Source organism: Bos indicus, chromosome 1 (assembly GCF_029378745.1).
Source record: "Bos indicus isolate NIAB-ARS_2022 breed Sahiwal x Tharparkar chromosome 1, NIAB-ARS_B.indTharparkar_mat_pri_1.0, whole genome shotgun sequence".
Classification (NCBI taxonomy): domain Eukaryota; kingdom Metazoa; phylum Chordata; class Mammalia; order Artiodactyla; family Bovidae; genus Bos; species Bos indicus.
Window position 1 is genome coordinate 144,972,505 of NC_091760.1, and position 14,493 is coordinate 144,986,997.

Consider the following 14,493-nt stretch of genomic DNA (forward strand, 5'->3'; position numbering starts at 1 on the left):
AGGAATCATGGAGTTGGCATGCACATCATCATTGGATATAAAGGTAGAGAACTGACAGCAAAAAATGACCTTCACCTGTATGTCTCCAATGTCTTAAATTGTTAAACAGTATGATGAACTCAATTCAACTGAGTTCAGTCACTCAGTCATGTCCTACTATTTGCCGCCCCATGGACTGCAGCACGCCAGCCTCCCTGTCCATCACCAACTCCTGGAGTTTACTCAAACTCATGTCCATTGAGTCGGTGATGCCATCCAACCATCTTATCCTCTGTCATCCCCTTCTCCTCCTGCCTTCAATCTTTCCCAGCATCAGGGTCTTTTCAAATGAGTCAGCTCTTCGCATCAGGTGACCAGAGTATTGGAGGTTCAGCTTCAACACCAGTCCTTCCAATGAATATTCAGGACTGATTTCCTTTAGGATGGACTGGTTGGATCTCCTTGCAGTCCAAGGGACTCGTAAGAGTCTTCTCCAACACCACAGTTCAAAAGCATCAATTCTTCGGCCTTCAGCTTTCTTCACAGTCCAACTCTCACATCCATACATGACTACTGGAAAAACCATAGCCTTGGCTAGATGGACCTTTGTTGGCAAAGTAATGTCTCTGCTTTTTAATATGCTATCTAGGTTGGTCATAACTTTTCTTCCAAGGAGTATGTGTCTTTTAATTTCATGGTTGCAGTCACCATCTGCAGTGATTTTGGAGCCCCAAAAAATAAAGTCTGTCACTGTTTCCACTGTGTTTCCATCTGTTTGCCATGAAGTGATGGGACTGGATGCCATGATCTTAGTTTTCTTAATGTTGAGCTTTAAGGCAACTTTTTCACTCTCCTCTTTCACTTTCATCAAGAGGCCCTTTAGTTCTTCCTCACTTTCTGCCATAAGGGTGGTATCATCTGCATATCTGAGGTTATTGATATTTCTCCCAGCAATCTTGATTCCAGCTTGTGCTTCAGCCAGCCCAGAGTTTCTCATGATGTACTCTGCATAGAAGTTAAATAAGCATTGTGACAATATACAGGCTTGACATACTCCTTTTCCTATTTGGAACCAGTCTGTTGTTCCATGTCCAGTTCTAACTGTTGCTTCCTGACCTGCATACAGATTTCTCAAGAGGCAGGTCAGGTGGTCTGGTGTTCCCATCTCTTTCAGAATTTTCCACAGTTTCTTGTGATCCACACAGTCAAAGGCTTTGGCATAGTCAATAAAGCAGAAATAGATGTTTTTCTGGCACTCTCTTGCTTTTTCCATGATCCAGCAGATGTTGGCAATTTGATCTCTGTTTCCTCTGCCTTTTCTAAATCCAGCTTGAACACCTGGAAGTTCACAGTTCACATATTGTGCCTGGCTTGGAGAACTTTGAGGATTACTTTACTAACATGTGAGATGAGTGCAACTGTGCGGTAGTTTGAGCATTCTTTGGCATTGCCTTTCTTAGGGATTGGAATGAAAACTGCCCTTTTCCAGTCCTGTGGTCACTGCTGAGTTTTCCAAATTTGCTGGCATATTGAATGCAGCACTTTCACAGCATCATCTCTTAGGATTTGAAATAGCTCAGCTGGAATTCCATCACTTCCACTAGCTTTGTTCATAGTGATGCTTCCCAAGGCCCACTTGACTTCACATTCCATGATGTCTGGCTCTAGGTGAGTGATCACACCATCATGATTATCTGGGTCGTGAAGATCTTTTCTGTACCGTTCTGTGCATTCTTGCCACCTCTTAATATCTTCTGCTTCTGTTAGGTCCATACCATTTCTGTCCTTTATTGAGCCCATCTTTGCATGAAATGTTCTCTTGGTATCTCTAATTTTCTTGACGAGATCTCTAGTCTTCCCCATTCTGTTGTTTTCCTCTATTTCTTTGCACTGATCACTGAGGAAGGGTTTCTTATCTCTCCTTGCTATTCTTTGGAACTCTGCATTCAGATGGGTATATCTTTCCTTTTCTCCTTTGCTATTTGCTTCTCTTCTTTTCACAGCTATTTGTAAGGCCTCCTCAGACAGCCATATTGCTTTTTTACATTTGTTTTCCATGGGGATGGTCTTGTTCCCTGTCTCCTGTACAGTGTCACGAATCTTTGTCCATAGTTCATGAGGCACTCTGTCTATCAGATCTAGTCCCTTAAATCTATTTCTCACTTCCATTGTATAATTGTTATGCATTTGACTTAGGTCATACCTGAATGGTCTAGTGGTTTTCCCTACTTTCTTCAATTTCAGTCTGAATTTGGCAATAAGGAGTTCATGATCTGAGCCACAGTCAGCTCCCAGTCTTGTTTTTGTGACTGTATAGAGCCTCTCCATCTTTGGCTGCAGAGAACTAGCCATGACTTATAGCTGTCTTCCTCTATAATAAACTTATTATTTTCAAGAATTCTCAAGTCCCCATCAACACACTAAGAATTGAAAGACTGACACATAACACTTACCAAGGACCTACTCATCCACATTATACCAACCACAAAAATGCACGAGAAGGACACTATGTATTAATAAAAGGCTGAATTCATCAAGATGATATAAGGATTAAAAATATATATGCACCACACAACTGAGACCCAAAAATATATGAAGCAAATGTTGGCAGAATTGAAGTGAGAACCAGACAGTTCTGTGATAACAGTTGAGGCTTTGGAAACCCCATGTTCAATAATGGATAAAACATCTAGGGAGATCAATAAGGAAACAGAGGACTCGAAAAACACTGCAAATCAACTAGTCAAAACAAACACACAGAACACACCACCCATCAACAGCACATTCGATGCTCTCCAGGACAAGCCATATATAGGACAAAAAACAAGCCTCAGTGAATTAAAAAAAAAAAACTGAAATCATACAAAGGGTCTTTTCCAATCACAATGGAATGAAATTAAACATCAATAACAGAAAGAAACTAGAAAATTCACAATATGTCGAAATTAAACAACAGATTATTTTTTTAAATGGGGTCAAAGACAAAAGTCAGGAAATTAGAAAATACTGATAATGAATTAAAATGAAAACACAATGTATCAAACCTATGGTATGCAGTGAAGGCTAGGCAGAGGGGAATTTAAGCCTCTAAATGCCTACTTTAAAAAAAAAAGAAGAATAGGGACTTCCCTGGTGGTCCAGTGGTTGAAAATCTGCCTTCCAATACAGGGTATGTGGGTTCGATTCATGGTCAGGAAACTAAGAGAGCCGCAGCTACTGAGCCTGCACACCTCAACTAGAAAGAAACCCGTACGCTGCAAAGAAGACCCCACGTGCCACAACTAAGACCCAGTGCAGCCAAATATTAAATAAATATTAAAAAGAATGACCACAAATCCATAAACTAATGTTATACCTTGAAGAACTAGAAAAGAGCAAACTAAATCTAAAGATGGAAAGAAATACTGAAATTAGAGTGAAAATAAATGGCATAACAGACAGAAAAACAGCAGAGAATTAACAAAACCAAGTTTGACTCCTTGGAAAGATATACAGATAGACTAGCAAAGAAAAAACAGAGAAGGTACAGTAACTAAATTCAGAATTGAAAGTACGGATATTACCATGAACCTCAGAGAAATAAAAAGCATTATAAAAGAATACCGAGGACAATTTTGTATGCCAACAACTTATAACCTAGATGAAATAGAAATTTTTCAATAAATATACAAATGAACAGAACTGACAAAAAAAGAAACAGAAAATCTCAACAGACCTATAACAAAATATTGAATTATTAATTAATACTCTCACAGGGAAAAAAGCCCAGGACCAGATGGCTTCACTGGTAAATTCTACCAGCATATAATAAACTAACACCAAACCTTCTCAGGCTTTTCCAAAAGCCAGACGAGAGAACACTTCCTAACTCATTCTGTGATGCCAGCATTTCCCAGAAGTAAGGAAAAATATTCACCAATATACTTTATGAACATAGATGCAAAAATGCTCAACAAAACACTAGGAACCTGACTCCAAGAGCATACCAAACTGATTATATACCATGACCACGTGCCATTTATACCAGGAATGCAAGGTTGGCTCAACATTGTTTTAAAAAAAATCAACCAATGTAAAATACTGCATTAGCAGAATGAAGGAATAAAAGATACAAGTTCTCAGACTACCCTGGTGGTACAGTGAAGAAGAACCTACGTGCCAGTGCAGGGGACACAGGCTCAGTTCCTGGTGCAGGAGGATCCCACGGGCCACACAGCAACGAAGCCCATGCACCACACCTCCTGAGCCCTTGCTCTAGAGCCCATGCTGTAGAGCCACGAGCCACAACTACTGAGCTAATGAGGCCCATGCTCCTAGAGCCTGTGCTCCACAATAAGAAAAAGTCTTCCCACAGAAACAAAGAGCCAGGGCAACCAAAAATTTTAAAATTAATAAAATAAATAATCTTTAGAAGACATGATCTCAATTGGTGCAGAAAAGGATTTTGACGAAAGCCAACACAATTTCATAATTTAAAAAATTACTCAGAAAATTAGGAATAGAAGAGAAATTCTTCAACGTCATAAAAGGAATATATGAGAAATCCATAGCTAACATGACGCTCAACGCACCCTTCGTTGGTGTATGAATTCAGGAGAAAATAACATGCCAATCAAGAGAGTATTTAAAAAGAACAAAACAGGCTAGTGATTCAACTGAGTGTTGAGAAGTAAGGGAATAATAGCGAGAAGCCCCGGAAAGATGCTGGTGGTGGGGCTGTGAGGAGTGCTGGCCGTCTAGAGTCTACCCACAGGATGGACTCCAGGATACTGGACACCGCCCCTGGGCCTGGACCCCTGCTTCATGGATCCCCCAGGCTCCGACTCCTCAGGAGTTTAACGAGTTGAGTGACCTGTCACGGGATTATGACGCGCATCCTCAGGACCTGCTCCAACAAGGAAGCAGACTCTGCTGGGCCCCCGTGATGCAACAGCACACACCCCAGAGCTGTATATAAGCTCCAACCACCTAAGGACATCACACAGCCTCACCCATCCACTCCCGCACACACTCACACCTCTTCCAGCCCCATCACCTCCACCATGGCTGCCTCCAACCTGTCCGTCTACTCCAACGACCTGAGCTATGACTGTCCAGAGAGCTGCTGCGAGCCCCCCAGCTGTGCCCCCAGCTGCTGCGCCCCAGCCCCCCGCCTGACCCTCCTCTGTGCCCCAGTGAGCTGCGAGTCTAGCCCCTGCTGCCAGCCAGCCTGCAGCAGCTCCTGCCCGGCCTCATGCTGCCAGCAGTCTAGCTGCCAGCCCTCCTGCTGCACCTCCTCCCCCTGCCAGCAAGACTGCTGTGAACCCGTCTGCTGCAGGCCTGTCTGCTGCACACCTGTCTGCTGCAGGCCTGTCTGCTGCACACCTGTCTGTTGCACACCTGTGTGCTATCAAGCCTCCCCCTGTTCTACCTCCTCATGTTGCCAGCAGTCCAGCTGCCAGTCCTCCTGCTGCACCTCCTCCCCCTGCCAGCAGGCCTGCTGTGAGCCCGTTTGCTGCACCCCTGTCTGCTGCACCCCTGTCTGCTGCACCCCTGTCTGCTGCAGGCCTGTCTGCTGCACCCCTGTCTGCTGCAGGCCTGTCTGCTGCACACCTGTCTGCTGTGAGGCCTCCCCCTGCTGCAGACCCTCCTCCTCCTCTGTGTCCCTCCTCTGCCGCCCCGGGTGCATCCCTGCCTCCTCTTGCCAGCCCAGCTGCTGCCGCCCGGCCTCCTCCGTGTCCCTCCTCTGCCGGCCCGTGTGCCGCCCCGCCTGCTGCGTGCCCACCTCTTCCTGCCAGGCCAGCTGCTGCCGCCCGGCCTCCTCTGTGTCCCTGCTCTGCCGGCCCGCGTGCCCCCGCCCCACCTGCTGCATCCCCGCCTCAGCCCCAGGGCCCTGCTGCTGACCAGGCACCCCCCCGCCCCCGCCGCCCAGGGCTAGCCAGGCACAATAGGGCAACCCCTCACCACCAGCCTCATGACCACCTTCAGGGTTTCTCCAGGAGCTGCTCTGAGCTACTTGGACACCCCCTCGTCCTCTCTACCCAGGAGTAGGGTCCCCTCAAACTCCAGATGACCGTGCCCTTGCCTACTGCCCACTCCTCCTGGGACCCAGTGCTCAGGCCTGGGGACCAGGTTTCACAATCCAGGCCCCAGTGGTCTCACCTCGGAAGCTGCTTGAAAACATAATAAACTTGACTGCATTTAGTGGTGCTTTACTCTCTTCCGGTCATTTCTGGTAGCATTGCCAGCCAGTCTCCACAGAGGCCAGGGCACGTGCACTGCCCAGGTCCTCGCTGCCCTCCTGTCCCTGGCCACACTCCTGGGGGCCGTGCCCCACGCAGGCCTAGCACCCAGGTCCTGTCCTAGAAGCCAGCCGGGCAGGCAGGTCCTCAGCAGCGGCCAGTCGCAGGCAAAGGAACTTCACTGCCCTGGGCATCTCCTGGCCCCCTGCACTGGGGTGCTGGCAGGACACAGGATTCAGGCCACTAGGTGGAGAGGATGAGGCCTCTGCCTGCAGCGGGAGGACTCGGAGCCTGGGCAAGCGCCCCTCTCAGTCACCTGAGCTTTCCTGCCCCACCTTCCTTCTTCGGCACCTACAACCCCTCTGTCCAGAGTCCTTGCTCTGATCACACGCCCCGAGGGTTTTTCTAATATAAACAATGAGTGAGACTCAGCCCCCATCCCTCCCAGCTCAGTGCAGCTGCACCCCACCCCCAGAGCTTCCGCACAGTTCTCCCAGTCCTTTCTCCACCTTGACACCCTCCCCTCTACACTCCCACCCCCCATGTTGCTGACCCTACTCCCAGCCTGGTCACCAAAGGCCCCTTGGCAAAGGTCAGTGTCCCCATAGACCTTGTCCTGTGGACCTATCCCTGCAGAATTTAGCCCTCGACTTGGGGACAGGTCCCTCTGCTCCTCCTTACCCCTCTGTCTCCTGGGCCTTCACCCTGACCTCCGTTCATCTCCTCGCTCCTGCGTCTGGACCTTCTGATGCATCTCGGGGCCTTTCCTGGCTTCCAGGCCACTCATGGCACCTCCAGACACAACCTCACAACCAGGACCTGTGGAAGCCCTTCGTGGACCATCCGAAGCTGAATTAGCACTTTCCCCAACTAGCCTCTACTCACACTCCATCCCAAGGGTGCCGGTCCCCTGCTGGGCCAGCTGGACTCCGCCCCCACCCCCACCCACTGTCCTGGGCCTGAGCCTGAGGCTCTCCGGCCACATGTTTGAGGTCTGTCCCTGCCTCTCACGACCACCATTTCCCCAGCTCAGGCTGACACACCCTGTGTTTGCTAAATGGCCCTGGGCAGTGGACAGGGCCAGGGTCCCAGCTTCAGGGCCCCTGTGGCTGCCAACAGCCCGTCCTCAGCATGAGGGGCTGTGCTTGGAGGACTCCCAGTGATGCACATTCCTCTACAGAATTTATTCTGGAAAGAAACTATCATTGTCCAGTAAAACATGCCAATTTTGGAGAAAGGAGAAAGGTTTACAGGTCTGGGGGAAACTCTGCCTTCCAGGGTCCCTCAAGATATCAGCACAAAGCCCCACCCAGGTGCTAAAAATAAATCAAACTTTCAAAACGTTTTTGACTTTTTAAGAATCAATAAAAATTGTTTTAATTTAAAAAAAACGAGACTTGCCTGGCAGTCTAGTTGATAGGGACAGAATGAAGGGACAAAATAGGTGATTAAATAGTAAATCCCACTAGGAGATTGTAAGTGAAAAATATGAGAGACACCTGTTAGTTAATGATTACTCGAGAAAGCAGGTTTACTTAACCATAAAACCAAAAAGGCTTGCTTAGCAACAAAATTATGCAACAGGAGTACAAGACATGTCCCAAACCAACAAAACAGTGGCGACGTGAGACCCACATCCTGCCGAATGAGCTCAGTCGGCTGTAAGTCGGCTGTTCCGAGTGCTGAGTCACTTCAGCTGTGTCCAGTTCTTTACGACCCTATAGACCATAGCCCACCAGTTTTCTCTGTCCATGGGATTTCTCTAGGCAAGAATATTAGAGTGGGTTGCCATTTCCTCCTTCAGGAGATCTTCCCAACCCAGGGATCAAAACCATGAGCACCATCAATTGGTAACCCCCAAAACATGTTCTTTGGCTTTTAAGACACACTCTTTGCACAATATCCCCAAAACATAAAAACAATAGTAGAAAATAGGGCTTCCACCCTGCCCAGTGGTGTCATCAAGTCAATGACCCCCAAACAGCTCCGTGCACACAGAAAACAATCACTTATGGGAAGGCGACTTTGCAAAATGAAAGACATTCATTGGACTGAAAATTTCCTGAATTGTTATGACAGTCCTGGCCTGACCATCTAGGGAGGGACAGGTAAACTCCCCTGCCCCAGAGGAAATGATGATGGAAACATGACGTCTTCTCGAGAAAGAGAAGTTCTCCTCTCTTCCCCACTTTTCCTTTGATGAGAAAACTGTGTCCACTGAGTTCTCAGGGCGTGGCATTTCTCACCCACCTGCTAGTAAGCCTCATGGTGTCCTGTTCTAATAAGTGAAAGTGTTAGTTGCTCAGGCGTGTGTCTTTGTGACCCCGTGGACTGTAGCCACCGGGCTACTCTGTCCATGGGATTCTCCAGGCAAGAATACTGGAGTGAGTTGACGTTCGCTTCTCCAGGGGATCTTCCTGACCCAGGAATCAAACCCAGGTCTTCTGTACTGCAGGTGGATCCTTTACCATCTGAGCCACCAGAGAAGCCTATTCTAATAAACCACTTCTTATCTACCACTTTGCTCTCACTGAATGCTTCTCTGCCCTGACACATAAAGGACTATGATACTGGAGCCTTTCAGAGGCCCCCTGAAATGACACCAATCGGTTTCACAGTGACTAAGACCTCGTGCTTCTAAAGCAGGAGGCTTGGGTTCAATTCCTGGTTGGGGAACTAACATCTTATATGCTGCAGGGGGCAGCCAAAAAGCAATAAATAAGTAAATAAATATTTTAAAGGCCAGAGCGCGGGCAGCAGAGTTTCAGGCAGGAGAGGAGAGCTGACGCCTGGGCTGCCTGGGCAGGGCTGAGCCTTTACCCGAGCCCTGGGTGCTCCCAAAGCGTGTGCGGGAAGATGGAGAGGAGGTGAATGGAGGCGGGAAGAAAGGAGAGCAGACCCCTGGAGCTCCCTTTCTGACTCAGAGCCTCCCAGCAACCACAGCCTGGAAGCTTTTTCTAGATCAGCCCACACCTGTGCACATGACCTTGGGAGGAAAAAGAACTTTGCAGACTGACTGCAACTTGCTGATTAAGGCTCTTGACCAGGAGGAGGGGATGTGAAGACAGGCAGAGGCTGAAGGGAAGTGGCCACAAGCCCAGGACACCCGGAGGCAGAAAAGCTGGAGGAGGCAGGAAGGGCCATCCCCTCTGGCCATAGGATGCCCTGATTGCAGCTCATTATAACTCTTCTCAGACTTCTGGCCTCAGAACTGTGAGAGAATACAATTCTGTTGTCTGGATATTTCATATGATCCAGTGTTGACCATTTGTTACAGCAGCCACAGGAAACTGGTGCAAACGTACATGATAAACAGATTCATAATTTTAAGTGCTGTGGCTTAAGCTGTCATTGAGACAATATAAAAACAATTAATAATGAAATAAACCTTCCTGTCCAGCCAACTGCTTCCCATACACACCATCGAGGGTCTGCCTGCCTTTCTGACCAGCCCCAGGCTCCTCGGCAGTGCTTCCCTACCCCCAGCTCCCACCCCTCCATGGTGGCTGTCACATCCCAGCTGCTCTGCATGCTGGCCTCACTAATCCCTGCCACCTGTCTCTCTCCTCCCCCACCCTTCACCTGCAGAGCTGCCCTGACCGCTGTACCTGGCAGCGTCAGGCTCAAACAGCTTTTGGTGACTCTTCCCTAGACCACCAAGTATCCCACCAGGATGTCCCAGGAGCCCACAGACAGAGGTCCAGGCTCAGCTCCCAGGAAAGAGGCAGCAGCGACAGGGTGGGGCAGAGTCTGAGTGGATGTCTGGAAGGAGGCAGGAGGAGAGGCAGAAGGAGCCCCAGCAATCTGTCCAGCAGGAGGGGTGACCCATCCTTGGGAGCCTGAGCAGGTGCCCAGCTTTGGGAGGAGGGGGCAGCCACTCCCAGCCCCACCTGGCTGAGCCTCTGCTGGGCCACCTGGTATGGCCCGAGCCACAGGGATGCCTGGAGCCTAGCAGGTGGAAAGGAGACACGCTGAGCAAGGGGACCACTGCCCATAAACATGAGCCCACCCCTGGAAACACAAAGTCTGTTGGTCTCGGCCACGCCCTTCCCGCAAGTCTTGCCCAAAACAGGACAGCTAGACACACCCAGCCTGAACCCACCCAGGTAACGCCCCTCCCTCCATCTGCAGGGGCTTGTGACAAACGCAAAAGAAAAGGGGCCATATGCCCCAGTAAAGAGCCCCTTCCAGGGCCCAGAATACAAGTCACATTCCCTAATCCCCTGGCGCCCACAATGAGTGCCCAGTGGCCAAGAGCCCCCACTGCCCACACTGGGTCCACCCCGACCTTGTACTCCCACACCTACTCAGCACGTGGTCAGGAGCAGTATGGCCCAACACACAGGTAGGACATTTACGAGCTGGGCCTCCATCTCCCGGGAAAACAACGCAGCCCTAATGAGGGTTCCCTGGAGCCAGATCCAAACACCAACCAGGAAAGGAGCGCGTTGTGAGCCTCTGTTGGGACAACACACACACAGAAGAGGGGTATAAAGCAGGCAGCCTGAGCACCTCACACATACACACTCACACACTCACTCACACACACTCACATCCTCACCCTCCTCCAGCCCCACCACCTCCACCATGGCTTCCTCCGCCTTGTCTGTCTGCTCCAGTGACCTGAGCTACAGCAGCCGGGTCTGCCTGCCCGGGTCCTGTGATTCTTGCACGGGCTCCTCCTGGCAGATAGACGACTGTCCAGAGAGCTGCTGTGAGCCCCCCTGCTGTGCCCCCAGCTGCTGTGCTCCGGCCCCGCTCCTGACCCTCCTCTGTGCCCCAGTGAGCTGCGAGTCCAGCCCCTGCTGCCAGCCAGCCTGCAGCAGCTCCTGCCCGGCTTCGTGCTGCCAGCAGTCTAGCTGCCAGCCCTCCTGCTGCATCTCCTCCCCCTGCCAGCAAGACTGCTGTGAGCCCGTCTGCTGTAGGCCCGTCTGCTGCAAGCCTGTCTGCCGCACGCCTGTCTGCTGCACACCTGTCTGTTGCAGGCCTGTCTGCTGCACACCTGTCTGCTGTGAGGCCTCCCTCTGTTCTACCTCCTCATGTTGCCAGCAGTCTAGCTGCCAGCCCCCCTGCTGCACCTCCTCCCCCTGCCAGCAGGCCTGCTGTGAGCCCATCTGCTGCACCCCTGTCTGCTGCAGGCCTGTCTGCTGTGAGGCCTCCCCCTGCTGCAGACCCTCCTCCTCCGTGTCCCTGCTCTGCCGCCCTGTGTGCCGCCCCGCCTGTTGCGTGCTCACGTCCTCCTGCCAGTCCAGCTGCTGCCGCCCGGCCTCCTCCGTGTCCCTGCTCTGCCGGCCCGCATGCTCTCGCCCTGCCTGCTATGTGCCCACTTCCTCCTGCCAGTCCAGCTGCTGCCGCCCAACCTCCTCCTTGTCCCTCCTCTGCCGGCCCGCGTGCTCCCGCCCAGCCTGCTGCATCCCCGCCTCAGCCCTGGAGCCCTGCTGCTGACCTGGCACGTCCTCTCAGGGCCACCCAGGTGCTATGGGCCACTCCTTTCCCTCTGTTGCCAGCCTCTGGCCCCCTTCAGGATTTGACCCAGACCTACATGAACATGCACTGGCCTGAAACCTCAACTAGCAGGCCTTAGCCCACCTGCAGCCTCTGGGTCAGGCCCAGAGGAACCCGAGACAGCCCCATGTTACTGAGGGTCCACAGGCTTCTCCTGACAGCCATGGACACTGCTCTTCCCCCCAGCCTTTGGGGGCCTTGCTCTGCCCTGTCTCTGCCCGTCCTGTGCTATGTACTTTCCTCCCACAAGGGTCTTGAGCTGAGTGAATAAACTCACCATCCTTGCCTTCGCTGGTCCTCTCTCCCAGTAGCCATATGCGTCACTGTCTCCAGCCTCCGGGCTGACGTTAAGTAACCCCATCCTCAGCAGCTGTGTCTTTGGAGCATTTCCAAGGGGCTTGAGCTCTAAGGCTCACTGCGGTCGTCCCCCCGGCCCTCGACTCCTGTGTCTGACTCTCTGGGCAGCTCTGGAGGGATGTGCTACGTGACCAAGACTTAGCACTGATCAGCAGGCCTCTTGGCAGGAGGGCCTGCTGGCCCCCATCTGGCTCTCCCTGGTCAGCCTGAGACTCGCAGGGGTGGGGCCTCCTGGGACACAGCTGAAGTGGAGCAGTCCTGCTGACCCCAGCTCACCTGCCCCTCCACCTGCCCTCAAACTTGGTGCTTTATTCAGTCTTCAAATACCCCAGCCTGCCTTGTCTGTGCCACGGACCACTGACCCACCCCCTCCCCAGCCCCTGGGTCAGGCTGGGTGTGATGGGGCTCAAGGGAGGAAGCCAGAGGGTAGGTGACTTCCAGGGCCCACACTGGTCCTGAGACCCAGGCTTGCTGCCTGAGGTCTACCCCTGGGGGCGCTCTGGAGTGCCCCTCATGTTTGCCAGAGCCGACATTCGCTTCTAACCTGCCTTGCCCTGCCTCACCCCTTCCTCAGTGCCACCTCCTAGCTCTTGACCTGACCCTGCTAGTAACATGACACTGCTCCCCTCAGGAGGCCATGAAATCCCACAGGAGGGGGGGGCGGGTCAGAGAGGTCACCTGACCTCTGATGGTCCCCCCTGGAGACCCTGGTCCAGACTCCCAGGGCTGGGATGGCATTTCTAGTGCCACTGTCCCCCAAAAAAACAGGTCCTCTGGGAACCTGTTGGTGGGAGTAGGGCCCTCTTGCAACTAGAATTGGGTAGTGGAAATGGGTGTAGACAGACTCACTCTATGCCCTCTGCCTGCACTCTGGGGCTGCAGGGTCCTGATCCTGACTCCCCTACCCCCTGCCCCACAGGACCCTGTCCATATCTACAAGGACCCTCTTATGGAGAAGATGTGAGACATCAACTTCCCCAGCTGTTAGGTGATAGGAAATCCCCTGGGGCTCTGCCCACCTGGGCCTCCCTATGCCTTCACCAGCCTCCCTCTGGCCAGCTTCACCAACCGTCCAGGGACCAGGGAACTGGGGGCTCCAGCTTCCTGTATGCCTCAACTCCTCTGGCCAGCTACTGAAACCCACAGGCCCCTTCTCAAAAACACACATTTAAATGCACATAATGTAATCTTCCAGATTGCAAGAAGAGACCATGATCACTACCAATTATCCCAAAAAAAAATTTTTTTTTCTACTGACTAATAAGATGTGGGGCTTCCCTGGTGGCTCAGTGGTAAAGATTCTTTACCTGCCAATGCAAGAGACGTGGGTTCCATCCCTGGATTGGGAAGATCCTCTGAAGAAGGAAATGACAACCTGCTCCAGTATTCTTGCCTGGGAAATCCCAAGCTCAAAGGAGCCTGGAGTGGCTACGGTCCATGGGCTTGCAAGAGTTGGACATGACTTAGGTACTAAACAACAAAACTAAGATGTGGGCTTTCTCACTAAGACATTAAGAAGAGGGAGCGCAAGCCTCATTTGGATAGGGGACAGAAACTTCGTGAGTATTTGGACGGAGCACAGGGATGCTGGCGCCTCAGTTGGCGCCTCAGCTGGAGACAGTCCCAGGTGTTGCCAACACGGGGCACATCCCTCACTGGGAGCTGTTGCTTCTGCATTAGTTTTGAAGGGGAAAGTGCAGCCAGTTTCACTCAAGTTCACGGCAGCTGAATTCCAACCCCCAACTCTGGATGGAGCCACCTGCCTAAGGAACAGAACACCTGTGTACAGCAGCAGCAGCCAGTCACCAATGACCTTTCCCTGGGGCACCCCAAGTTCAGTGTGCGACACCCCAGACACACAACACACAGAGCGCGTTGTTCCAGGGAGGGTCATTGCCCAGCGTGGGGTTCCCCCAGCCAGGTCCCCAGGAGTCTGCACCTGAGTCTGGACACCACTGACACTGAGCCCCGGCCTGGAGCACCGTCCAGCCCACCTGCGCCAGGTGGGGCTGTGGAGCTGCAGCGTTGGTGGCCTGGAAGGGCATCTAGTCTCCCTTGGTTTCGCGGGCTGCCAGGCCACTGCAGAAACCACGGGAACTGCGCCAAGCCAAACCCACAACCAAACTTCACCTCCAGGTGACTGTGCTCTGGGTTCTTCCCAGCAGCGCGGAGGTGTGCACACACTCACACACTAATACCCATACGTATTCACACACTTACGCACACTCACATGCGGCGCGCACCCCGCCTTCCCCTCAACATCGGATGACCCCCTTGGTCCACTCATGTCCTGCGGTCCAGGCAGGCCTGCAGGTGCGACGCCAAGGCCGGAGCGGGGGCCCCCACCCTGCCCCGCAGGGCCCAAAGGTGGGCAGCTCTGGCCTTTGAGGTCGCCTCCCCTCCCCCTTCCATTACCAGAGGCTGGTGCTGA

The 14,493-nt window shown here is 52.1% G+C and overlaps 3 protein-coding genes across 3 annotated transcripts in view; 2 read left to right on the forward strand and 1 right to left on the reverse strand.

Moving 5' to 3' along the window:
• The window catches only part of TSPEAR (thrombospondin type laminin G domain and EAR repeats), a 164,217-nt gene that overhangs the window by 144,749 nt on the left and 4,975 nt on the right, over window positions 1-14,493 (reverse strand). The window lies entirely within an intron of this gene.
• Window positions 5,022-5,861, forward strand: LOC109563339 (keratin-associated protein 10-8-like). Its single transcript, XM_070787541.1, has 2 exons — window positions 5,022-5,528; window positions 5,586-5,861. Exons 1-2 carry the CDS (start codon window positions 5,022-5,024, stop codon window positions 5,859-5,861), a joined length of 783 nt encoding a protein of 260 aa, XP_070643642.1.
• Window positions 10,788-11,645, forward strand: LOC109560872 (keratin-associated protein 10-8-like). Its single transcript, XM_070788382.1, has 2 exons — window positions 10,788-11,140; window positions 11,186-11,645. The coding sequence occupies exons 1-2, from the start codon at window positions 10,788-10,790 to the stop codon at window positions 11,643-11,645; spliced, it is 813 nt and encodes a 270-aa protein (XP_070644483.1).

Excerpts from the sequence above, each read along its gene's own strand:
- LOC109563339 (XM_070787541.1), top strand. The coding sequence starts at position 5,022 with ATGGCTGCCTCCAACCTGTCCGTCTACTCCAACGACCTGAGCTATGAC. Across the intron at positions 5,529-5,585 it reads CCCCTGTCTGCTGCAGGCCT|GCCTCCCCCTGCTGCAGACC; the intron begins GTCTGCTGCACC and ends GTCTGCTGTGAG.
- LOC109560872 (XM_070788382.1), top strand. The coding sequence starts at position 10,788 with ATGGCTTCCTCCGCCTTGTCTGTCTGCTCCAGTGACCTGAGCTACAGC. Across the intron at positions 11,141-11,185 it reads TGTAGGCCCGTCTGCTGCAA|GCCTGTCTGCTGCACACCTG; the intron begins GCCTGTCTGCCG and ends TGTCTGTTGCAG.